Source organism: Cimex lectularius, unplaced genomic scaffold, assembly GCF_000648675.2.
Source record: "Cimex lectularius strain Harlan isolate CLEC.00 unplaced genomic scaffold, Clec_2.1 scaffold194, whole genome shotgun sequence".
Classification (NCBI taxonomy): Eukaryota; Metazoa; Arthropoda; class Insecta; order Hemiptera; family Cimicidae; genus Cimex; species Cimex lectularius.
In genome coordinates, this window is record NW_019392734.1 from 134306 (window position 1) to 160918 (window position 26613).

The 26613-nt window shown below is 32.7% G+C and overlaps 2 protein-coding genes across 8 annotated transcripts; one reads left to right on the forward strand and one right to left on the reverse strand.

The window, feature by feature from the left end:
* LOC106661093 (centrosomal protein of 164 kDa-like) lies at nucleotides 1-21236 on the reverse strand. 6 transcript variants are annotated; one of them, XM_014384249.2, is made up of 19 exons: nucleotides 21135-21235; nucleotides 14232-14603; nucleotides 10122-10233; nucleotides 9932-10062; nucleotides 9747-9862; nucleotides 9552-9690; nucleotides 9185-9478; nucleotides 8892-9013; nucleotides 8729-8822; nucleotides 6767-7359; nucleotides 6558-6703; nucleotides 6295-6499; nucleotides 5933-6234; nucleotides 5709-5858; nucleotides 2500-2954; nucleotides 2275-2441; nucleotides 2031-2220; nucleotides 1312-1419; nucleotides 1-1243 (listed from the first exon to the last, which is right to left on the reverse strand). In XM_014384249.2, the coding sequence occupies exons 2-19, from the start codon at nucleotides 14305-14307 to the stop codon at nucleotides 1077-1079; spliced, it is 3567 nt and encodes a 1188-aa protein (XP_014239735.1). In that variant the 5' UTR covers nucleotides 14308-14603; nucleotides 21135-21235; the 3' UTR covers nucleotides 1-1076. The 6 variants fall into 6 exon arrangements, with proteins under 6 accessions (XP_014239735.1, XP_014239739.1, XP_014239734.1 ...); XM_014384253.2 differs by lacking the exon at nucleotides 14232-14603 and having other exon boundaries at nucleotides 21135-21236; XM_014384248.2 differs by lacking the exon at nucleotides 21135-21235 and having other exon boundaries at nucleotides 14232-14674.
* Nucleotides 17850-26126, forward strand: LOC106661094 (histone acetyltransferase Tip60). 2 transcript variants are annotated; one of them, XM_014384254.2, is made up of 8 exons: nucleotides 17850-18420; nucleotides 18818-18875; nucleotides 24065-24133; nucleotides 24211-24509; nucleotides 24571-24723; nucleotides 24802-25207; nucleotides 25452-25614; nucleotides 25693-26126. In XM_014384254.2, the coding sequence occupies exons 1-8, from the start codon at nucleotides 18370-18372 to the stop codon at nucleotides 25907-25909; spliced, it is 1416 nt and encodes a 471-aa protein (XP_014239740.1). In that variant the 5' UTR covers nucleotides 17850-18369; the 3' UTR covers nucleotides 25910-26126. The 2 variants fall into 2 exon arrangements, with proteins under 2 accessions (XP_014239740.1, XP_014239741.1); XM_014384255.2 differs by lacking the exon at nucleotides 17850-18420 and adding an exon at nucleotides 18462-18744.
* The last annotated feature ends 487 nt before the right edge of the window (nucleotides 26127-26613 follow it).

The window sequence follows — 26613 nt, forward strand, 5'->3', positions numbered from 1 at the left end:
AACATTACTGACATTATATATTTATATTGTATTACATATATAAGGGGCAATCGATTTATTGCTGGGTTTTCATATTGCCTAACGATTACACCTAAAATAATTATAGGCCAAAACAGTAAGCAGAATTGTGGTAACGTTTTCTAAAAAAAAAAAAATCATTTGGCTTTTAGCATTAGGGGAAAGCAGGGCAATCGTGGTACATTTTCTATTGCCGATTTTTTTAATACCATCCAGCATTATCACATCGCCGATTGGGCGTAACTCTTGTTTGATTGTCTTCTGTAAATTTCCAAAGGCCTAGTCATGAGGAAAAATTTAAACGTACAAATTGTGCCAAATAAATAACAAATATGAAAATATACATATTAAAAAAAAGAAAGACTATCGTGACTCAGTAAAAGCAAGAAGCTAAATTTTTTAATATTCGATTATATAAAACAAACAAAAAATTAGACTAGAATGAGATTACAATAGTTGGGTCATTGCATGGATTCGGACCATTGAATGGTCAAAACATTCTTTAAAATCGTGATCATAAATGTCCTTTTCAGTACATCACCTAAGACGATTTGAATTACATTACTTCTAGTTAGATTACTGTCGCCGTAGCAACTGTAGCATTACTGTATAGAAACTCCCTCATTTTTTTTTTTTTAATTTTAATTTTTATAAGACTAACAAGTCTATTTAATCAAGCTAGGAATTTTGAGCTCTGACAGTTACATCAATGCTAAATGCTATATATTCAGTCGATCAGTATCATTATTTGTAATCTACAAGTATTTTTTTAACTTGTATATAATACTCAATGATCCCTTGATCTTACATTTATCTAATTGAATAAAAGAGTCTCTGAAAATTACTTAGACTGGAAGAACTGTTTTCAACATAGACGTATTATCAAATGTTTTTGTATACGTTTCACTTTTTTTTTCTTTTTTTGTGTGATCTTATTAAAAAAAATTAAACAATTGTCTGAAACATTAAAACTGTTATCAACAAAAGTCCAAGCTATTTGATAGTTGTATCCCACAAAATAAACTATTTCAATTTTAGTATTATGTAACTGATTATAATCAGTGCTGTTTAGGGGCAGTTTTCTGAAGCCAATCCTGGATGTCGTGGAGTCTTGTTTCTATTTCGGTCCTGTTTGAAGGGACCCGCCTGAAAGTCTTGTTTAAAGGTTTACCTGAAGGTATCTTGAAATATAAGTTGGAAGTTGTAATCGGCTCTGCCATCCCAACTGAAAATTTGAAAAAACTTCGTTTTAAAATCGACGCCGTGATTATTGATTAATTTCTGCTCTACTACCATCCAATTGTTGTTTATTAATCTGAGTTTGAAGCTCTCCTATTTCTGAATATATGTTTTCTAAGTTTTGAAGTACATTAAACGGCACTCCTTCAGTAGAACAATTTCCTGAAAAAATATTTACTTATATTTTTCTAGATTATATTGCTTAAAAATTGAACCCAATGTCATTTGTTAAAGACAATTTCAAATTGGTTAAAATATATAAACAGACTACAGCAAAAAGAAAAAAAAAATGAAAGAACAGAACGATCATGATAAGGAATATTCAATACTCATGGTGCCAAGGGAATAAACCAAAACATTTCTAGACTCACCTAATTTGAAAAAAAGTGAGTGAGAATGGGGAAAAACTCATTTTGCAACATTGTCTAGAAGATCTAGAAGGTATAGGGGAAGGAGTATTCAGCCCAAAAATCAAATACCATGGACAGCTGGGATCAATATCATTCAAAAAGAACCGCAAAAGATTCGATCTGAACAGAGGATATAAAAACAAAGATTTAAACTACAAAATATTGTGGTCTGCAAGGTGCAAATATGATCATTTTTTTAAATAATCCTTGTCTTCCTATTCTCACTAGTTTTGCCTGTCAGGCGCATGTTTACATTGCGCCTCCTTCAGAGCTTGGTCCGTTATTCTGTTCATTTTATATTTGTACAAAATTTAAGGAGTGTAATTTCATCTTGTTTTGGTGTAATCAAAACAGAAAACTCACCAGGGGAAGTGGTACAAGTTGGAGTTATTGCGTTATCTTTCTGAGTGTTGGTGTTGTTTTGGCTGTTTGGAAAATCATCTATGATCCTGTTCAAAGTCTGTCCCAGAAGGCGAAGGCGGATCATCTTTTCGCCTAAGAGGGCTTTTGTCCTGTAGAGAGACACTTCCATTTCTGTTAAGTCTCTCTCTTGCTGAAAGTTAAGTAATTTAGAATTTAAAAAATAAATAAATAAATAAAAAATTACCTGTTGTAGTTGTTGCATTGTTGTATTATTATTAGACCTCAAAATACTTTGCCTGGCGTCAAGTTCACGTTTTTGCTGTAACAAACACTCCCTGGCAGCACGGACAGCTTCTTGTTCAACAATAACTCTATGACGATAAAAATCTACTTCTGCACTATTACTGAGGCCTAAAAGATAGATTTAAATTAAGCTGTATGATAAAAATTTAAGGAAAAAATAAATTACCATGCCCATGAAAGGGGTAACGAAGGTAAGTATCGCCTTGAGAATTGGCTGGAATTTGCTCTTCAATTTCTTCCAATTCCTTTAGCTGACTTCTTACGTCATCTAAAACATTGCCTTGACGGTCTCTGCCGTCGAGGTTGATCTTCATTCTGCTGAGTTTCTTTCTATCCAAGCTTTTATCTTTTCTCCTGTCCGCTCTGTTCGGACTGATACTCTGACTTCTGTGCTCCTCGTTTGGCAGTGTAAGGGAAAGCGAAGTGTATTGGTCATCGGAGGATGGATCGTTTTCAGCCCCTTCTTTTAAATTTAGCTGGTCCGTATTGATTTTGGGTATTCTGTTAAATCGAGGCAGTTTTTCATCGCTTGTAGCATCGGATTCAAGATTGTTGTTTTTACTTTTGTTGTTAGTTTTAGTTTCTGAAATCCCTTTTTCGTCCTGAGATTCCTTTTCTTGACTAAAAGCAGAAAAAAGAAAAACTATTTTTATTTTTGGTGGAATGTACCATGTGCTTTCTTTTACACATTTATCAAGCTGGTGCCTGCAGAATCCAATAGAAATATTGATTTAACTACTTTAAAAAAAAGATTAAAGATTTCAAAATCAGAATGTTCTATGTTATACTGTTACTTGTCTACATTATTATTATTTAATCTTTTTATGTAAGGTCTTGTTTGAAATGAAAAAGCCAGCGTCAAGAGCGGGATTCGAACCAGCGACCTTTGGCTAAATACGAAGCTGCTCTACCACTTGAGCTTCGATCCACTCAGACACCAACTCCCCATCTCAACCTACAACCTTTCAAATTTTCCCTCCTTTTTGCCATTTTTCATTTCACCTAAGACCTTACATAAAAAGATTAATTAATTGAAAGAATTAATTGGTCAATCAGACCACTAAATATAATGGATTATTATTATTATTCCATAGATGTATTTAGTAGTCATAATTGATCGGATTAATTATTATTAATCATATTTTCATTTCAACCAAGAGCTTAGATAAAATGTATAATTAATTTAAATTATTTTATTTTTTTATTGTTATTGATGTTAAGGTTGCACTCGTCTGCTCAAATAATTTACTTTTGATAATGAATTTGTGTGATAATAAATAATAAAACATTCTTTAATAAAGTTCAATTTAAGTGAATGCTTATCTAGGATGTTACAGTGAAAAAGTACTGCAGAATTCTTAGTTTCACTTATTCATCAATTAAGGAAAATTAAGTTTAAATTAAGAGGGAAATTCATGATTCAGCCAAACCTTTCAATTTCAGATAAATCATTGATCAGATTTATTTATTAATGTTAAAGGAGGTGGCAGAATAATTATAAATTTTATTTTATCCTAATATCATTATATAAATCTCATTGAAAATTGTGTGAATGTTATTTATCATTAAAAGTACTATTTCTTACTTGGTAATTAAATAATATTTACCAGTTATCATTTATATAGAAATGGTCAGTAGTATATTGGAAAATTAATTGTATTTTTCCAATAAGAAATGTCATGTTTTAAATTTGTTATATAGAAATTTAATTAAAAATTGAATAAGTTGAAGAAATTTATATAATTTTTATTTATAATTTTATTTAGAGAGTTTCTATTTCAATGCGACACCTACTTTTTTCAAAAACTGAGCGTTATAGAAAATAGTTAAAAATAAAGTAATTCCTGTAGTTAATTAAGGTCCAACTATTTCATGGGCTCTGCCAGTGTTCAAATCTAGGACCGCTAATGTGGCAAATACAAGTCGGACACCCTAACCTCTCGGCCACCTCAGTCCTCAAGTTTAAATAGCAACCCTTAATACTTTTTCCCAAGTACTTAAATAAGTGGTTTAAACAATTTTTAGCAATAACAGTAATAGGTAATTTAGTATAAATTTATTTTTTTGGAATGAGACCAAGCAACTTTTAATACTTTTTAAAAAACTAGATTTTTTAATATAAAGAATGACACCAAGAATAATTACATCGGTTGTAGATTTCTGTAGATATTTTCATTTAAAGACTATTTGACGCTTTCAATTTTGTTCTAGTCTATTAGCCTGTTACTCACTTTTGTTTATTTTAACTACTTTTAAATTCTGTAGATTTGGACAGAATTCCTGGACTCAGTTCAGGAATATGAGATAATAAATGAAGAATTTGCTCCATTAAAATTTCCGTACAAAACTAATCGTTCGTTCATAATCGATTTGCCACAAGCATTGAACGGGAAAGATCCTGTATAGTTTAACTCGGTAAGTTTTCGAAACTCGGTATACACTTTGGAAATACCCAGTAGAGTCACTACATTTCTTAAAAGTTGATTTTCATTCGTAAAAATCAAAACAGCTAATGCTGCATCTTATTCTTTGATTCATGTAGGGACGATGATTATTGAAAGAACAAGTCTCAAACTTTCTTGCAATACACAAGAAAATATATTAAAATTTATTAAAATTTGGTTATATCTGCACAGGATATTGTAGTGTATGCACACACTACTACTTTTCCACACTTTTTCTTGCTTAGGAAATTGTAGCATCTTAATTTAAAAAAAGAAATAAAAAAAGGATGAATTGAACTTTTCATACATTTATTACGATAATAATGAACAGTAAATAAATGAATTGGCTTTTAGGTATTAATTCTACTCCTAATATAAATTTTGGTTTAAAAAACACTGAATGATTAACGGTCACTAATCACCACACATTCATAACTACTTTAATTGTTCTTGGTGTCATTTTTTATATTAAAAAACCCCTCATTTTTGAGAATATATCAAAACTTGCTAGGTCTCATTTGAAAAAATAAAGTTGATACTCAATAGTGGCATTAAAAAATGGGGGATTACAATTTAAATTTCTTTCTATAACCCTCTGTTTTCCAGAAAAATTAGTGTCTCATCGATACAGAGACAGCCTGTATAGTTAATTATCCTTAATTAGATATTTATTGCAAAATACCATTTTTATTATTGATAAACTATGTATCCTGTTTTACATAGTCAATTTACATATGATTGCTTCATACATAATACTATTCAAACTCAGATGTTTTTGTTTCTTTTGTTAATAATAATATCAAGCATGACAAAATTCACATTTTGAAAAGTGTTATTTTTTGTGTTAACATTCAAAACTGAATCACAGAGAAATGGATTATTTATTTTGAAATATCACTAAAAACACAGATTGTAGGACATATCAACATACTTGTGATCTTCTTTCTTTTTGCGATTCTTGCTCTGAAGCTTTCTCTCGACGGCGATCTCAATGTCACTTTTCAATTGAAGATATTTATCCTTTAATGAGCGGTATTTATCCTCGATTAGACGTTTTTCACATCTCATTTTTTCAAAGTCCCTAGAAAGATAAAAACCACAACTTGAATTTGAAACAGAGAAATCATCGTTTGACGGATGACAAAAGTCGCTCACCTATTGATAGACAAGCTGTTGGGCTCTTTGTCGCTCAGCTTTTTAAGTTTGTTGTTCCAAGATTCCACCTGCTCGGCGTGCATCCGCTTCAAGGCTTCTTCTTCCTTTTGGAACTGCTGCTTAAGAGTGTTCATGTTCTTTTCATGATTAGCGAGAGCGGTCTCAAGAATTGATTTATTCTGAACAGAATTTGCGGTTATTTTATCATCCCACTCGGTTTGGATCCTTTTCAGTTCTGCCTCCTTTTCAATTTTCAACTGATCTATTCTCTGAGATAATACAGCTTCAAGTTTTTTTACTTCCTGAAAATATAAAATTTTTCAATACTTGATCGCATATAATTTTAATCATAGTTATAATACATTTTGATATTTTTCTTCTGTTTCTTTAGTTTGAACTTCAAAAAACGTCTTGACTTCTTGGATTCTCTTAAGGCCTTCATTCTTTAACTCAGATATCTCTTTCTCTTCGTTAACTTTTAATTCGTTTGTTCTCATGGAGATTCTCATAGCTTTTTCATTTTCAAGCCGCCTGAAGATCTCGATCATATCTTTATCATAATCCTCTCTGAAAATTATTTATGCTTAATAAAATTTATAAAAATAGATTATAGTGGTAAATTTACCTGATTTCCTTTTCTTTCCTTTCTAACTCTATGTCCAATTTCATTTTAAGTTCGTTCAACTTATTACTAGCCGCTTCAGCAAGTTTATCTTTCTCCACTTCTTCTTGCTTATCAAGTTCTTCCTTTAATTGTTTCAACCTTTCAGCCTGAAATTTTTTTAGTGTTTAAAACAACTACAATAAAGGTAGAAGAAGGCAAAATTGAAGTACTTGTCTCAATTTTATTTGAGTTATTTTATCTTGAGTCTCTTTCTCGGCGTCTTCTTCTATGTTTGCAGTGTTTTTGTTACTGATAATGCTTTCTAAATCAAACGTTTTTTTATCACCTCCTACTATACTTGTTATGGCATCACGTAAAGAAACTATTTCAGGATCAATAGGCGTGGGACAGACATTCTTGCTTACATTGGATGAAATTTGGGTTACATTATCATCATCATAACGGGGATACTCCTCCTTTTGGACATTATCTTTGTTGACCAGGGAATTGACACTCTTTTTTAATGGAGAATGCAAAGGCTGAGAAGCAAATATTTTATTCTGCTTTTGAAAAGATTCTTCATTAGACTTTACATCCACTTCCATCTTTTCATTATTCAATATCTGATCATCGTTTGTATTATTGCTCACACTTTCTGATTCATCAGACAAGTTTTCAATTTCTAACGGAACTGCTAGAGCTTGTGTATTTGTAATTTTTTCACTTAATTTGGTTACGCCTTTGTCGGTTTTGATATCTTCCTTGTTGGTATTCGAAACAATTTGCGAATAGTTGAGCTGCTCTATCAACTTCTCTGCTTTCCCTAAAAAGCGTGCAAGAGGATGATCAGTAATCATACCAGTAGTATGTATGTTGACATTAATATCTAACTGAAAATTTTGAATTTGAGGTTTCTGTGTTTATAAAATTTAAGGGTTTTGTTTGATAAAGTCAATCCATTTTTATTTTACATATGTTATAGAGGTATAAGAGATATGAAACTTACATTTCTTTTAATGGTTTAGGTAAGGATTAAGTTTTGGAAGGATGTTATGTTTTGTAATAACATCCTTCACAAAAACGCATGGAATGGCTTAATTCGCATTGTTAATCTGAATTAGTAGTTATGCTAGTGTTATGCATGTGAGGTGTTATACTCTAAATAGGAAATGGATTATTTACATTAGAATTGCTAACATATGTATATGTATAAGTTAGAGAATATAAGGCCATATGACTTATTTCTTTAATTATATTAAGTTAAACACGTACAATTATCCTGCAGTCTTCAGATTTCTCATTAACGAGAAAAAAAAATCTTAGCACTTTGGGGTAAAATAAATAAATAAAACTAATATATTTCTTTTATCACAAGTTTAGGATTGGCATACACTTTTAAAACTCTTACAGTCACACTGTGATATTTTTTCCAATAGCATTTTGTTTTGCTGTGACCATAATGAAAGTAATCGTAATTATCTTTAAATTATGAAAATACTTTGGCAAATGAAAAGTTAAATGCATTTTTATTACTTTATGCTTTTTATGCTTTCAGTACTTAGGCAAAAATTCCAAATCTATTTTATTGCTATGTTTCTTGCCGATTATTACAACAGTTTCCTATGATAATCAAGTACGTTCCTAAGTGCGAGGGTTGATATGATCTCTGCTGAAGCCAATTTGATGAATTTGACAACCTTCTTGTTTATTTTTAATATTTATTATTATTATTCATTTATTTAGTACAGCAAATCGTAGCAAGGTGAAATAGTCTGCAGTGGTTTTTTATTTGTTGTAAAATTAAATTAAACTGTTTCCAAGCTGAAAAATTATTGAAAAGAAAGAAAAAGCTAATCAATGAAAATGTCAAAATGAATGCTATATTTAAAAAAAAAAAGTTATTAACATATTTTATTATTTAAAAGTTGAAAAGGGGAAAACCTACATGTTGATGCTGTAATAATTTAGTTATTTTATATAACATATTATTACCTATTATTTAAAAAAAGAGAAACTTCCTGCTATTAAAAAAAATCAAAAATTATTTAAAAACTTTATTGTTAAATTTTTTCTAGTGATGAAGTACAAGTAGGAGAGCAAAGTTTCAGAATGTTTTTGTTTGTGTTTGAACTGAAATGACAATAAACTAGGAAAATAAAGTTCACAAAAAGCTTCTAGAATTATGTACTTACTATCAGCTTTTTCTTCTGTTACCACGTCTTCAGCTATATCTTCTATTTCTTCATCCTCTTCTTTATTATTGAAACTAGATTCGGATTCTTCATCCTAAAAATTGGCAATTTAATATGTCAGTTGGATACGGTAGTTCACGAAACAAGTGATACTTGAACTTACAGATATACTCTCATCGGAATCAGAAAACTGAAATTTTATATCTAACGATTTGCGTTCAAAATCTGCAAATCGGACTGATCTCTTTTTTTCGTCTTCGATTTCATGCGGAGTTTGAGTGTCGCCTAATACAAAAATAAAATTGTTCAGAATGTTCTGAATCACAAAATGGGAATTTTAATTTTGTAGGAGAAAAATTGCTCTGACTTCTTGCATTAGTCCCTAGCGCCAGTAGTTTGGAAGCCAAAAAATATGTTTTTTTTTAAATATTGTTCACTATAGTATGAAATAGTTACCTTGGATAGGATTCAAGCGAGCCAAGTTTCTATTCGGAAGGCCTGAAAACGAAGATTCTCTCAGTATGCCTTTGATAGGAGGATCTGCTTTCGGGCTTGTCGATATAAAAGTGGGAATTGGATCGAGCGTCTGTGCCCTGCGCAAAGGCTGCAATGTTTTACTGGAGTTTTCCTTCGACAAAGAAGAACTACTGGAGTAGCGAGTTAGGCTGTCACCAACTTTGGCTGGCGTCACCCTGAATGTCCTGTTTTCAGTGACCACATTTTTTATTTCTTTATCTTCAATTGAACTTTCTAAAAATAAAATTTAAACAAAAAGTGAATAACTAAACACAACGCACAAGTACAGATTCTTGATCCTACAAACCTCTCATTGTATTATTTATCATTTTTACTACTTGAAGAGGTGAAAATTGATGAGGATTCACATTGTGCTGAAGTTGCTTTCTCCTTAAGAGCAACGGTTGATGAGCCCTTGGTTGGACATCTTTACCCTTATCAAAATCCTTAAAAAATAAAATACAAATAAACAAAAATACCAAAAAAATCAAAAGACACTTACATTCATTTCTGCAGGGGCTTTTTCAAGCTTCATATCATTACTCTTAGAAGAGAGCAAATCGGATACTTCTTCAAAGCTTTTCAAATCTTCTTTTATTATTCTTGAATCATCTTCGGCTGAAATTTAAAATTTATTATTGGAATAATAATATAATAACCGAAATTACATCTAACAAATTTGTCCACCTGCTGAGCTATAACCTTCAGAGCGTCCCCTTTTCACTAAGGTCCTGTAAACATTGTCCAACGGATGCTCCCACTGGCTTGTTTTTGTAAGGTCATTGAAGTAATACCATCGATTGAGTTTAACATCAAAACTAAAAAATTATATTTTTTTGTAATTGTTTGTATGCAATTTGGGATAAAATAGTCTTACCATGGCCTCCAGCCTTGAGGCAATGGTTGCATAAGACCATTAAGAGCAATAGGTAAAAGATGTTGCTCACATTTTGGATCTATACCGATGTTTTTGGCATAATCAATAACCTCTGAAAAATAAAAGCAAAATTATTAACTTTAAAAACAAATTAATATTTTTTAAACTACTACTTAGCATTCATTGAAGTGACCTTATTGATGAAAAAACAAAAGTGTGGAAATGAAGAAAAAAAAAAAGGATTGCTTGGTATGAGTTGAATGAATTTATCAAAATTTTCCCCCTGAATTGTTAACGAAAAATTAAAGAAGTTACATTGTTTGATGATGGATGAAGTGACCATCTTGAAACAAATGCTATAAGATTTAACAAAAGGACCATGAAAAATTGTTTTATGTACTGTTAGCAGAAGAATACAAAATTTAAATCAACTTGTTTTGAATATGGATTAAAAGTGCTTAAAATTTTTACCAACGAAGGTGAGTAATCTTTTACAAAATAATATATTTTATAAGAATCTAAATGTATGTTATTAAATATTATTTCATGTTCCGAAGAGTTTGTACAAAGAGGAAAGCTTCCTGTTATTTATTCAAGACCAACAAAAGCTCATCTTAGGTTTAGAAAAAGAACTTGAAGAAACTTTAGAAAAGAAAAACTTGTAGTATTGCATGATTGAATAATGCAATTAGAAGTAAATATCTGCTATATACGACATCTGATATAAAAATCTTTAGGACAACTTAATTTGAATAGAAAGGTTTTTAACCACCTTTAAATTGTACATATGACAAAGTTGACAAATATACATTTATATTGTTTAAAATTTCTGGCTCAAATATATCACAAAAAAAGCAATTACATATTAAAATGTAAAAACAATCTGTAATCTAAATTTCATTCTAATCCAGGGATAAAAAGTATTTTTTAAATATTAAACTGCAACACTATTTAATTTTAAGATTTCCTCCTGTGTTCAGTGGGTTGATGAATGTGTAATTTGTTCATTAATGATCATTTTGGTCTGCCTATCCTCACTGCATTGGTCTGTCATGTTCAGCTTGTCTTACACTGAGTTTAATGAGAAAAAAGATGTCCACCCAAAATCATGAGAGACACACTGAAGATGATGAAATGCTGAAACATGCCTGATTAACTCAGCAAGGAGAGGCAGGCCAAAATTATCGGTAACAATCAAATTACAATTTAATTTTATTTCTATTGGCAATGTGTTAATCGTTTTTGAAAATTATTCCAGTCTACACAAAATATTGAAATTTAAGGCTGCACAGAATACGCAAGAGGTCTGGGTATACAATTTCTTAACATGGGAGTTAGAACAACCGATTCAGGGTGATTGGACCAACTTTCGCCATATATTTGTCACATAAGTTCACTTCCAATTTATGTGGATTGAACCCAGGATTGTATAAAAGCTGAAAAAGGGAACCAAATTTCCTCCTCAATCTATCTCCTCTAATTCTCATTCAAATTTCTTGTGTCAACTAGCTAGAACTAAATGGTTGAAAATATTAAGTAAATTTAAGAGAAACAATAATAAAAAGTGGATCCAATTTGTCAATTTTTGAGACCGGAAATTATACCGGTGTAAAACTTTAAAAATTGTAATAAATTGGATCCATTATATTTCGTGGTCCGATTGGCCAAACTTCTTTCAATTAATTAATCTTTATGTAAGGTATTGGTTTAAATAAAAAAGTCATGATAGCTCAGGTGGTTGAGCAGCGGTGTATTTAGCAAACGGTCGTGGGTTTGAATACTGCTCGTGACACTGACTTTTTTATTTCAACCATAAGTTTTTTTTTTATCATGAACATTAGATTATTTTAAATCCCAATTGTTTTTTAGCTAATAAAGACTGAAACTTGATATGTGATAAGCTGTATCACTGTTTACACTAAGCAATTAATATAATGTGAAAAAAGTGTAAAAAACTTTTCTGTCATATTTAAATCTGTGATTATATTTTAGAGGGATATTTCACAAATATTAAGCTGAGTGAGGACAAATGTCACACAATAACTGACAATGAATTGAAACAAAATGCTAAAAAAATAGACTAATTTTAATTTGGAAGATCCAGAATCTTAATAATTTTAATTAATAACGAAAATAAAATTGGAAGATCCAGTATCTTGGTAAAAGCTTCCTTGTGTGTCCGGTATGCTGATAAAAGTCTTGCATTCCATGGTGAAGTAATTTTGGCTACATATAAAGGGTAAAGTAAAAATGTCATCCAATATTGCTTGTGTTTTATGACCTCTGACCCAATTTTCACTGGAAACAGACGTGTTATCTCTCTTCTATGAAAGATTGAAGAAGAAATTGAAGCATATTTCTTGTGTTTGTCTTTTTTTATATTGAAGCAAGCTCAGAGTATAATTGACAATATCTGACATATATTAATGAGGGCTGTTCTTGCAAGACTTCATAAAATTTTCAGCCAGCAGGTCTGTGGAAATAGTTTAGATGTTAAAGAGTATATGAGTCCATCTACTCAAACATTTGTTTTGAACTACTTGGAGTTGATCATGTTTGACCAAAGTGCACGTAAGTTAGAATATTTAAGTGAGAATATAGAGTCTGTGAAGAATTCAAGTTAAATATTGAGTACCCTTGCTACGACTAGATTTGTTGTATAATTTGTGTAATAAGGTGATGGAGGAAAAACGAGTAAGCAATCACCCTCCTTGGGTGAATTGTATATAAAAGATTGTATTTAGGAGTAAATACTGCACATGTTCGGGTTGAATTCTAACCAAAGCGTCTTGTTCAAGAGCTGAACCTAGACTCAAACAACTTAGGTGTTGGTGGCAAACCATGATAAGTCTTAATTTCCAATTCCAACTCAATATGGTTAAAATTCAAACTTTACACAAATGAATAAGCTCTGCAAATTTAATTTCATTACCTACGTATTCCCAGCAGTTCAAGCCGTACAAAAGGCGGTAGGATCGATCCTTAGAAGTAAACATTAAATATTCCAAAAATGCCATGGCATCTTTTTTTTCTGTTCTGCTTTTGCTTCTTCGTCCGGTTTAGGTTTGTTTTCTTGTTGTTTAGGATTGTTTTCTTGTTGTTTAGGTTTGTTTTCTTGTTGTTTAGGATTGTTTTCTTGTTGTTTAGGTTTGTTTTCTTGTTGTTGTTTAGGATTGTTTTCTTGTTGTTTAGGATTGTTTTCTTGTTGTTTAGGATTCTTTTCCTGTTGTTTAGGATTCTTTTCTTTTCTTGTTGTTTAGGATTGTTTTCTTGTTGTTTAAGACTGTTCTCTTGTAGTTTATGTGTGCATTCCTTCGACTTCCAGCTTTCTTTGTAATCACCTATTTCTTTATACGTATAAATTACCAAACAACAACACCCTCTTAGAAAGACTTTCGTACAAAACCACACAATTTCACACAAACATATACACATGTGTGAAGTTTGTACACAATTTCACGTGATAAACTGTCCAATAATTTCCAATCCATTAACGGCCTCAGACACAACTTTAAGAAAAAAACTTCAAGACTAAGATAAAACTATCAGTTAAACTATGAATTTGATGACAATTGTATTTAAATTAAAAACCATATGAAAGAGAAAAATGCTAATAAAACTATTTTATGCTTAAGACTAAGACTAAATTTCTAAAAGTTTAAATCCAACTTTTTCTGTTTGATTTTTTTTTTTGTCACAATACATATGTGACATTTGCTTAACCGTTTCTTTACAGTTATCTTGATTGGGTAATTGTAAAATTAAAAAGAAAATGCTGTTTAATATTCAAATTCAATAAAATTTAAGGTCTGTCAACTGAAATATTTTCTCACTTAGTAAAAAGCAAAACCGTCTCACTTACCTGGCAATTCGATAATTTTCAAATTTAGAAGAATTTTGGATTCAAATCAAAACAAGATTTTGGCCGATGGCAAAATATTTACATAGCAAAAACCCAAAAAATAAAATTCTTCAAAACGAAACGGTTTTACATTTTACAGGCTGACGATTTTTTCAAGCTGCACATATTTTTTTTTCTTTGTATAAAAAATTTAACATGGGATTGAATCTGTAATGAAGGAAAAAAACAAATACAAAAATTAAATTCACCTTCTTCAGAGGGGACGCTATTTTCATGAAATACCTCTTGGCAGACGATAGTGTTGCTCCCAGGATTATCAGTCATACTGCAATCACCTTTCCACACGAAAGCTCTCACCCATTATTAAACTAACAGTTGTTTTCATAATTTTCCCCTCGCCTGGTGTTTTTGTTTGGCCCTCGGTCGACTTTTGACGCTACGGTGAAGTCACTGATGACTGATAGCGATACCAGTCAATGGTACGAGACCGTAGCGTCGTTCATCGCCTCTTATCAACGATTTTACTGATAGAGGACGCCAGAGTTCCGTCTATTTCCAATCCCAGAGATGCCAACAGCGTGATGAATGCTAGAAACAATTCCCCGTTTTACACAAACTTCCTATAAAATCAATTTTTTGTATTAGAAAAAAATTTAGTGTATAACAAATTCTTCATTTATTGCAAAAACATAAGGAAAGTTATAGATAGATTAATTTTTATTAGCATTTTAAAAGAATAAACATGTCCAACAGAAAAACAAATAATTCACAAGCCTTAACAATAAAATAAATAAATAGAAAATAAAACAAATATATAGTATATTGAAAATGGTATAACAATTCAAATGTAAATATTTGCATAGTGGAAAAAAATACATAATAAATTCTGCTTACAATTATTGGAAGCAAAAGAAGACTTATTTTTAATTTACGATAACTTTTTGTCTATAAACAATATACTTATAAATATTAATCCATTTATGCTTAGTAGTCTAATTGACCAAACTACTTATTTCAATTAAGTATTCTTTTTGGTCTTGGTTGAGATGAAAAAGTCAAAGGTCGTGGGTTCAAATCCGGCTCATCATACTGACTTTTTCATCTCAACCAAGATCTTACAACAAAAGAATAATATACTTATACTTGAGTGCAGAAGTTAAGCAAAGTGGTCATCAATCAAAAATAACATGACACTTGTAATCTTCTTGACAGGATAATTTATAATGTAACTCAATACAGTCACTTTTTTAAACAGTACATAGACGGACAAAACAATAAATGAATGTACTAATCAATTAATTAAGTACTCAAAAATATTATAGGTACATTATTTAACAATCACACACTGGTTTTAAACATAAAATTTGGTACCTGGTGCATTTAGTTATGTCTTTGATATGTTCATAGCAAGTGAGTTTATTGTCCAGTATAAGACCTAGATAGGGACAGACTCAATGTTAAGGACTATTTTACCATTTATGGTATCTTTTGCGGTTGTACATCTTTTAATTAAGTGAAGGTGACCAGTTTTGACTTCTCAGCTTTCATTATTATTCTCCACTTTTTACACTATTCAGAGATTTGTATGAAGTTTTGCAAGGGTATAGCTGGTGAGTTTCTTGCAGTGCATAGGACCACAACATCTCTGCAAGTTGGGCTATAACTAAACTATCCGATTTAGAAAAGACTGATGAGTACACAAGATACAAAAAGGGGCTTAGGATGCTTCCTTGTGAAACCTGATTTTATATAATGGCTTTTAGAGATGCAGTACAGTGTTTTACAGTGAACGTTCTTCTTTCTAAGTATCAATGAATTTGAAGCAAGGGTCTAGGAGCAATACCTTCATTTTGTACATAAGACTGTCATGTCACATATTATCAAAGGCTTTTTCCATGTCTAGAAAAGTCATAGATAGATTTGTTTATTCCCAAAAGTGTCAAGAATAAAGACTACTAAGAATTAAAAAAATCTAACTAAACTAAATTTAATTGTAAATTCATTCACAAGCAGTAACCATCACTTATAATTTTAAAAAAATCAAAACAAATAAATTGAAAAGGCCTAATAATTCAAATCTAAATTTGTGCATGGAATTTTAACTCTGTTACGCAGGTTTTAAAATGCCATTGATCACCAACTTACTACAAAATCAATCTATTGTATTGAAAAAAAAAGCCATATAACAAATTCTGCGTTGTACAGTTATTGGAAAGATGGAAATTTATAAAATGCAAAACTATCTAAGAGTAAACATTTCATCCTTGCATCACACACAGAACATTTCAATCCTACTAAGAATGCACAAATATTAACTAAATTTAATTATAAATTCATTCACAATCTTAACCAATGTTTATTGTTAGACTACTGTTAGATCATCTGCACATTCTGGGCAATTAAAGCCTTTGTCAGATAAACTTTTCAGGAGATCATCTGACCACAGTAAGGGTGACAGAACGCCAACCTGAAGGTAGCCTCTGGTTGTACTTGCCCTTTTTAGTAGTGTTGCCCAGGATAGATAAAATTGTTCACTTCTTTAGATTTTCTTTCACCCATTGACTTAGGGTTTTTGTGATCCCTTTTTTTACTTAGCGCATAGGTCAGAGATTTGGTCTTGGCATTGTTATGTTGTTCCATGTCCAAGAACAATGACAAAGCTATTTCTTTGTCATTTAATAGTAGCCTGTTTAAGTCATTCAGGGCCAGGTCCCTAGACTTCCCCGTCTGATATGCATAGTGCCTAGCACTGAGTGGGTTAGTTTTCAGGGCTATGTCCTTAATATGGTAATCCATCAGTATCTCTAGTGTGCATAAACGATGACAGACTGATAAGTCTGTATGATGAGATAGGTCTTTAATCTGTGGCCCTACCCACTTTTGGCAAATAGACCACTTTCACCTTCCTCCGTGCAGTGGTATGTCCAGGTTAAAGAGGCCCTAAAGATTCTTACCAGAGACTTAATATTTCCTGCCTTTTCTGTAGTAGTAAAGGGCATATTCATCCCTGATTTTCTCTGGTTTGGCTATGTTAGCCGCCTCCTTCCATTCTTCTTTGGAGGGCCGAATGAGCACCTCGGACATTTTTTTTATCGGAAAAGGAAAATGAGGGAACAATGGAACTCACTCATTGGATACAAACAATTCCAGAACCACCTAACAACTTTAGAAGGAAAGAAGTAATAAAATGTACTAAAGGAAGTAGGAAAAAACTGCAAATCCTAACAGGATTCTTAACATAACTAAGCAAACTAAATAGACAACTGAAGAAGATTGGCATAACCCAACATGACAAAAGCAGATTCTGCAAAGAAGCAGAAGAAACACCAACACACCTACTAACAAACTAGTGCTACACTTGCCCACAGGAGGAAGTGTTTTAAGATGGACAATGTTACTGTAGAAGAGATTGAACCCCTAAAACCTACTAATCTTTTCCTTGATGAACTAAGGGACTACTAATCAAGTTCCTTGAACTAAAACTCAATCTTAGAAGACACAGTATTAATACACACTCCAAATAATATACGTACATGTATATATTTATTATTAATTATCTGTTAATAATAAATTATGAATAATAAATAATAATAATTAACAAATAACAATAATCAATAATAATAAATTGTCAACCAATTGTCTTTTTATAAAGGAATATTTATGCAGGAATATGTGATATTTTAATTCTCGATGTGGTTTATTCATTATTATTGTTATTGGAATTGGTTTTTAATTTATTGTAAGTGTGTAACCGTCAATTTTTGAATTTGGGTCCGCCTAGTACCAACAGTCCGCACCACGCGACGCTACTCGTTTTAACGAATCCGCCCCGCACCAAGGCAGGGGCAGAATTGAGAATTCCCTCCGATTTCGTCTTCATCAGGGGAATGTTCTCCCTTTTATTTTTATATTTATTGCTGTTTTAAATTTTAGAAAAAAGATATAATTTTGAAACGGCTGGTAGTTTAAGATCCTTGTTGGGAAAAAAATCTGTCACTTTTCTTGAGAAACAGTCTCACGGTTGCAACGTAAAAATTGATGATTGGATTTTATGCCCGAATGGATTTATTATGGAAAAAAGTCTCTTTTTATAATAAACGTTACTAGAATAAAGATATTTTTTTGAGTTTGGAGAGTGAAGATTGCAAAATTTTGTGTAAATTTGAACAGAAATGCAACATTGAAATCTCGAGTGTCAAGTATGAAGCTCTTTTAAAACATTATCCATGGAAGGATACGACACGGATTCTACTTCATTGGACTTAACGAAGCCGTCTATGAAAATTAAGCACCGGACTTGCTATTTGGACGTTGTTTAATGCCGTTTCGGGCATAAACGTTCCGAGAGGAAGTCGGCTGAGACGTGCTCGGCTCCACTTGGAAGAGATGAAGGCGACAGAAGGGAGCGAAGACGGAGAGAGCTTTTGCGATTTTTCGGTAAGGACCGCCGTCCCGTGTTTATTCCCCGTTAACTCGGGCGTTTTCCTCCCGACGATTTTCCCACCCGGGACGAATTTAATTCCGGGCCGCGTTTCATAACCTAAAACCGTGCTTTCCGCGATTTTCCCGTTTGGCGGAAAATTTCGGCCGGCGGATCTCACGGGGAAAAGCGACCCGACCCGCGAATCCCGCCCATTCCAAGAGAAAAGGGAAATTTCAAGCAAAATTTCTTATATTTTGCTAATTAAAATTTATAACCTTCCTTGTAAACAAAAAGTGCATTTGGCGGACTTATTGTTATTTTTTTAATAGTTTATTATGGTATTTATCCGGCTGTTATTCGGGCCAGTTTGCATTTTGACATCGGGTTTAATTCTGGTTTTTCTGCTTCCAGACCTCTCTCGTCGAAGGATGTAGACTTCCTGTTAAAATGCGTTACGGCGAGGAGTGGCGTAAGTTGAACTTTTTTTGGTTTATTACCATTATTTAATGTTATTCCATGTATAATTCGTGCAAACATCCTGTTGCCAATGGTAAACAACAACGGTGAACGGTGTTCGACAAGTTTTGAACTTTTAACTGTTACCATCCATACACTCATACCAGACATTACAAACTACGTGAAAAACGAAATAAACGCGTGGATGTTTTCGTATCAGAGTTTAGCAACAAGCCAATAATAACTAATGAACCCAGTGTCATGTAAATAATGATTGCCACTGATTTAAACATTTCCAAATATTGTGATGAGGTCTGCGATGTTACCAACCTGTAGCTTGGTTGTCTCTGATTATCCAGGATCAAGTAAGGTAGTGAAGTGACGATGAACCTCTGCATGCCAAACGAATAAGTACAGGCACATTAAGTGCCCCGTACATGATCCGGCAGCCCTGTTAAGCCTGAACAGTCTGCCGGATGACTGGCGGTCGGTTGAACTGAAGGGGCCGTACATTTCTGGCTGGCCAGTCGGTTCAGACTTAACAACCAAGGAGCTCTGGGTGGTGACAACAGTTAGGTCAATTCAGCGCACAATGCATGCATTCCTTAAATCCACTAACTCTCTCACTTACCCTTAAATACACTCTTATCCGTTTACATACCTTTCCCTCAGTCAGGGTCATGGAACACTCGATACTCTTCCATCATTACTCACACCTATTATATAACTAACCTAATTGAGGGTTAATGAGGGTACTCAATATTACGCCATCAGCCCTTTCACTCTACACATTCATGCCAATAAATACATTCGCTCTCATGCACACAAGGGACACAAAATTATCATTACCATATACGATAAAATAACCCTGTTTCCTCCGAGAATTGGAACAGGGCCCCAGGTACTCGCTATGCATACCTACATGCTCTCTATACAGAGCAAAGGAGATGCACTCCTCAATTAGGTGGGACACATTGAACAACTTAGCATGGCCCATTGTTAATCAAGTGAGGATGACCCTACTATAAGTCAGGTTCTTACTAGGGTGACACATTGCTAGTGCTCTTGATATGGGAGAGCTTCTCTGCCAATTTGACCCAGAATTATTAACAGAATAATGTACTTAATTAATTTAATTACTGTGAGGAATTTTTTCTTTTAATTTATCATTAATTTTTTTAACGACCTCGCATTAAAAAAAGGAAAATGTAAATATAAAAATAAACCCATATTTGTTTCGTGGTCATAATTTACCGTATTAATTATTTTTTTATCTAAAGTTTTTGGTTGAGATGAAAAATTAGTGTCATAAGCAGGATTTGAACCCACGACCTTTGGCTCAATTCAACGCTGCTCTAACCACTTGTGCTATCATGACTTCAATCCCCTCTGACAACAACTTCCCACCTCAACCTACAACCGTTCAAATTTTCCCTTTTTTTGCCATATTTTCAAATGTTGTCAGGATTCGATTCTCAGCGACTTATGTAGTGGCCACGGGGAGCTATTAATGAAGTAATTACTTTGTTTAAATTATTAAATTAATCCACATTTGTTTAGTGGTCATAATTGACCATATTAATTATTCTTTTCATATAAGGTTTTTGGTTGAAACGAGCGGGATTCGAACCCACAATCCCCTTGGAAACCAACTTCCCATCTCAACCTACAACCGTGGGATCCTGCTCATGACACTTAAGTTTTCATCACAACCAAAAACCTTATATGAAAAGAATAATAACTATAGTCTATTATGACCACTAAAGAAATATGGATTAATTTAATAATTTAAAAAAAGTAATTACTTCATTAATAGCTCCCCGTGGCCACTACATAAGTCGCTGAGAATCGAATCCCGATTACATGACATTTGAAAATATAGCAAAGAGAGGGAAAAATTCGAACGGCTGTAGGTTATGATAGGGTGGTGGCCGAGGGGATCAAAGTCACGATAGCTCAAGTGGTTAGAGCAGCGGCGGATTGAGCCGAAGGTCGTGGGTTCGAATCCCGATCTTGACACTAGCGTTTTCATCTCAACGAAAAAATTAAAAATGATCTTTAATTAAAAATGATAATTAATTGGAATAAAAATAAATCTTTTACTTTTTTGGTCGAGATTTAAAAGTAATATAAAAGAAGAAAAGAAGGGAAAATAAAGACAAAAATCACTACTAAACTTAATTATTATTTTTTAATTGAAAAAAATATTGTATTTACAAAGAATAGTCTCTGTAAAAAGGGGAACTGAGAAATAAAAACGAAAGGTTACCACCTGGTCTGAAGAACTCTTCGATCTTGTGTATTTATGCTGAGAATTTCTTTGGTCGTGACTTAATGCCAACTGGATGGACTACCGAAGCGAAAAACAAAGAACCAGTGCTTCTTATTGAGCTCTCTCTCTTTTTTTTTTAATATCAAATTGATCAGCTGCATTGACCCCTTCTCTTTTTTAAATTTTTATTTTTTATTTATTTAACATTTCTGTCGTATACAGTTTCACTAACTTTACAGCACTACAATATAACATGACACTTGCTATGAGGGATCAGCCCATTGGCTATCCTCAAAATTTGTATTCATAATCAATAGTAATCAAACAATACGATATATGGTTGTTTTTTTTTTAAATTTTGTAACGTTCATGACAATCAGCCAATGCAGCACTGAAAATGGTGTGTTTTGTCACTCAGTTGAACTTCATACCATAGGGAATCGCTGTGATGTTTCCGTTTTAGTCTTCGCTGCTGTCTTGGAGGGGGTATGTTATTGGCTGCTGCTCTTGCGGTCGTGTTTTCATGCGTGCATATTAAAATCGTGGAGTTTTTCATAGCGTTCTTTTATGATATCAGCAACTGATGGTATTTCAAGATCCTTGTGCAGTATGGCATTTCTTACATACCAGGGGGCGCCTGTTATTATGCAGAACACTTGACTTTGAATTGTTTGTATCCTTTGGATTTGGGACGCAGAACCCCAGATCTCACATCCATATGCCCATGGGCGTATAACTACAATATATATCAGGCGCTTTAAGTGGAGTGGTAGTTTTGAATTTTCAGAAATAAGGAACTTTAATTGCTTTATCCGATATCTAAGTTTTTTGATTGTTTGATCAATATGCGGGGCCCATGTCAGCTTCTCATCAAGGGTTATTCCTAAGTATTTTTCTATTGGTCCAGAAGGGATGCTTTGGCTGTTAATTTCTATCGGGATATCCGTTACCTTTCTTTTTAGATACCAAAAACAAAAAAATATAGTGGCGCTTCCATCAGATATATGTTCGAATCCATCACATTACTTAATAGTAATTTAAGTTAATAAATTTATCTGTACTGCTCGGGCAACAGAAAAAGGACTTAAAGGTGGCTGTTGCCTTTCAGTCTACATGACTCACGTTCCGATTTTACTGTGCTTGCTACAAGCCTGCCAATAAGCCTGGCAAATAATTGAGTTTTCATTCGATCACTGGCTACCTGCTTAGTTTGGTATAACTGATAGACCGGCTGGATCATGGCCTTTTAGAATGATCGGAGATTGCCAGATAAATTTTCTTATATAGTTCATTAGTTATACAAGTACTGTTGGTAGTAGTGTAAATGCTAACTGATGAAGGTAGAGTGACATGTAAATGATTGCCACTGATTTAAACATTACCAAATATTGTGATGAGGTCTGCGATGTTACCAACGTGTACCTTGGTTCATCCAAAATCAAGCTCATCACTGAAGGTAGTGAAATACCAAAGAGTCTGTGAGTCAAAACCAGTAAGAACATAAATAGTACAATGACAGAAGGTAGTAAGAATACATTTTCATGTATGGTTATAAGTTTGTAACATGCAAGCACTGTTGTGCTTAAGCAGTCACTGATTTTAATATTTTCATGCGTTGTCTGTGATATAATGGACTATTAGTTTGACCATCTCTCCTAATGGAAAGCCACCTCTCAGTTATAAAATTAGTGAAAAATGGCTAGAACCAACATTTAAGATAGCAAAATGTCAAAGCTCTACCAAACCGAACCAGTAATTATAGGGAGACCGTAATGATTGGTAACAAACTAAATCAAATTTTTAATTGATTATCTCCACTGTTGAAGGTTGCAAAATGCACAGACTCTGCATGCCAAAACCAGCAATAACAAGCATAATAGAATGTACGGAAATGGCTAGATTATATTTTAATGTAAAAAAAAACAAAAAAAACAGTAGTTTGGTTGACTCCTATCACCCTTAAGTAAGCTCACCACTGAAGTTGGTGAACTGCAAGAATTCAGATGCCAAAGCCTGCATGGACAGGGACTTTAGAATGATTGGATATAGACAGATTACATTTTCATTGTATGGTTAAGTTTAGAACATGTGCAGCACTGGTGTTAGTAATGTGAAAGCTAATTAATGAAAACACATTATTATGTAAGTAATCATTGACTTTAATATTTTCAAACATTGTGTTGAGGTCTGAGAGGTAATTAACAAGTAGTTGATTGTGTCTACTACTGAAGCTGGCAAAATGGAAAAACACGTCACACTGATAAAGATGGTGACATGTGAAAACATGTCTGACAAACCAGTGAAGAGCGGCAGTTTAAAATGATTTGAATTGACCAAAATAAATGAAATTTTCGTTGATCGCCTCCATGATCATTGAAGTTGGCAAAATGGAAAAACCTCATCTTTGCGATAAAATCAGTGAAAAAATGGCAACATTGCAGATGGCGAAATGTCAAAACGTATTTGGCAAACGAAACCAGCAAGGAGAAGTCGACCAAAATGAATTGAAGTGACCAAACTAAATGAAATTAGTTGATCTTCTCCTATATTATTAAAATTGGTAAAATGAACAAACACTTCTGAACGATAAATTAACCAGACCGATCAGCGAAGATGGCAAAATGTTGAAACACAGACAACAACCTAACGAGAAGAGGAAGACTTTGTACTTTTATTTTTTACCAATAAGAATAGGTTGACCAATTAAATTACATTTGTATTAATCTGAGATTTCCCCATGTGGTCTGTTAAGTGATGAAGAAGCCTACAGTTTGATCGTTACCAATCTTGGCATGCGTATCCTTGCTGGGTTGGTCTGTCAGGCGTGTTTCAGATTAAAATGATTAGAAATGACCTAACTTCAAAACATAACTAATTTGGTGATTAATATTTTTTTAAATGGATTTTGTAAAATTGTTTTTGTTTTTCAGCTCTTGCAGAAATTGTCAGTGTCAAAGAAGTAAATGGAACTTGCCACTACTATGTACATTTTGTCGATTGTAAGTAGCCCATTTGCCTGTTTAATTTTTTAATAAGCTTGGAATTTATTGTTTATTTTTCTAACTGTTAATTTCAGACAACAAAAGGTTGGACGAATGGGTCACAGATGCAAGGTTGGACACTCGGAAAGTCCAGTTTCCAAGGAAGGACGGAAGTGGGGTCAACACTCCAAACAAAAAGTTAGCGCCGGGGGGCGGGGGGAATATTGGACCGGCACCAGTTTCCTCTCGCCCCTCATCACCTGTTAACAATACTGAACTCTTAAATGGAAATGCTGTCCTAGCGGCAGCATTACAGAAAAAGATGTCGAGAAAAAGGAAAGCCCCTACGGCGCCTCTAACACCTACAGCGCCTGTAAACAATGAAGAAAAAGAAGTCAGTTTAAAAAATCAAAAATCAAATAAGTGTTGTATTGTTAATTTATATTTGTTTTTAGGAGCCTCCAGAAAAACCTAGCCCAGCAGTGCCATGTCTGACTGGCTCCATGGTGGCGCACAATGACGATGTGGTCACAAGAATGAAAAATGTGGAAATGATAGAATTAGGTCTTCATAAAATCCGCCCTTGGTATTTTTCCCCTTATCCAGAAGTAAGTTATATCTTTCTTTTTTTTTCTAACTACACCACAATATAGTGAAATAACTAAATTGTCACTTTTTTTTTACAGGAATTAATTAATTTACCTTGTATATACATTTGTGAATTCTGTTTGAAATACAGAAAAAGCAGAAAATGTCTAGAAAGGCACCTTGCAAAGTGCAATGTAAGGCATCCGCCTGGGAATGAAATTTATCGTAAACAGAATATATCATTTTTTGAAATCGACGGGAGGAAAAATAAAGTCTACGCTCAGAACCTGTGTCTACTGGCGAAATTATTTTTAGACCACAAGTCTCTATATTTCGATACTGACCCTTTTCTTTTCTATGTAATGACCCATCTGGATGATAGGGGTTTCCATATAGTAGGCTATTTTTCAAAAGAAAAAGAACCGACAGAATTCAATGTCGCTTGTATATTAACGATGCCGCCATACCAAAGGAAAGGATATGGAAAATTATTAATAGAATTTAGTAAGTATTACAGTTTCATTTTCTTAAAATCCTCATAGAGTCCATTTGACAGCATGATTATTTGATTTTTATAATTGCATTTAATTAATCCTAATTTGTAAATCAAAGTTGAATCAGCATGAAACTAATTTTCAAAGAATTTTTGTAAATATTCGTTTGTTCGACTAATTTAAAATCAGTAGAATCTTTCAGGTACTGTTATATAAAGATATAAAATGATTATTTCATAAATTAATTATTTTAGGTTATGAACTGTCAAAATTTGAGGGTAAAACGGGTTCTCCTGAAAAACCCCTTTCTGACCTGGGACTCTTGTCGTATAGGAGCTACTGGTCTCAAACCATATTAGAAATTCTTGTCAATCTAAAACCAAACGCAGATAACAAAAGGCCTCAAATAACAATAGTGTAAGTATTTTATTTCCCTATCCGATTTGTCTGTGAGCCTGTTCAAATACGTTTCTTGTTTTTTTTTCCGCCCTCTAGAGAAATCTCGGAGCTGACCAGCATAAAGAAAGACGACGTCATATCAACCCTCCGGAATCTGAACCTAATAAATTATTATAATGGACAATACATAATCACATTAAACAAAGAGACAATAGACCACCACATGAAGGCGATGGAAAAGAGAAAAATTAGAATTGACCCTAAGTGTCTACATTGGACTCCAAAAGATTGGTCAAAAAGGGCAAATTGGTGATAGTGCTGTGTACTTTTAAAGACATGTAAACTTTTTTATGTGCTTTTCTGTTTTTTTTTGTTTTAATTTAAAAAAAGAAACATTTTAATCCAAACTAAGTTAAGTAGGATGTACATGATCTTGAACTTTCACTACATAATTTATATGAATTTTTTGTGTTTGGTTCACTACAAAGTGTATGTACAAATGTGATTTTAATTATAAGGTCTTTTTTATATGTTTTATTGCTCAGTTGCCTTTATTCTCTTTTATTTATAAGAACTCGTAAACTAAAATCTATGGCCATCCTTATACTTGATTGCATTTTTTTGTGGATAAAGTCAATCATTTAAAACTGAATCTTTAAAAAAAAGTAAAATATATACTGGCAGTTAAAGTCAGATTTAAATAAATGTAAACCATTTAAAGTTTCCAGGGATTATTATTCTTGACCCAATAAAATATATATATTAATATTATACTATATTATCAATAATATATTATATTATTAATATTATATAAATAAACGTAAATATACTTTAAACTGTTTTTTTACTCACCTTGTGTTGTGTGTCATGTACAGGGTAGTGCAAATAATAATTTTTCAACAAAAAGCTTTTGAGTTTTGACATAAACGCAACTTAAAAATGTATTTTTATTATAGTCATAAAACAAAAAATGTGAATTTGATCAAACCTCAAGTAGTTTCGCAACTGTGAGATTTC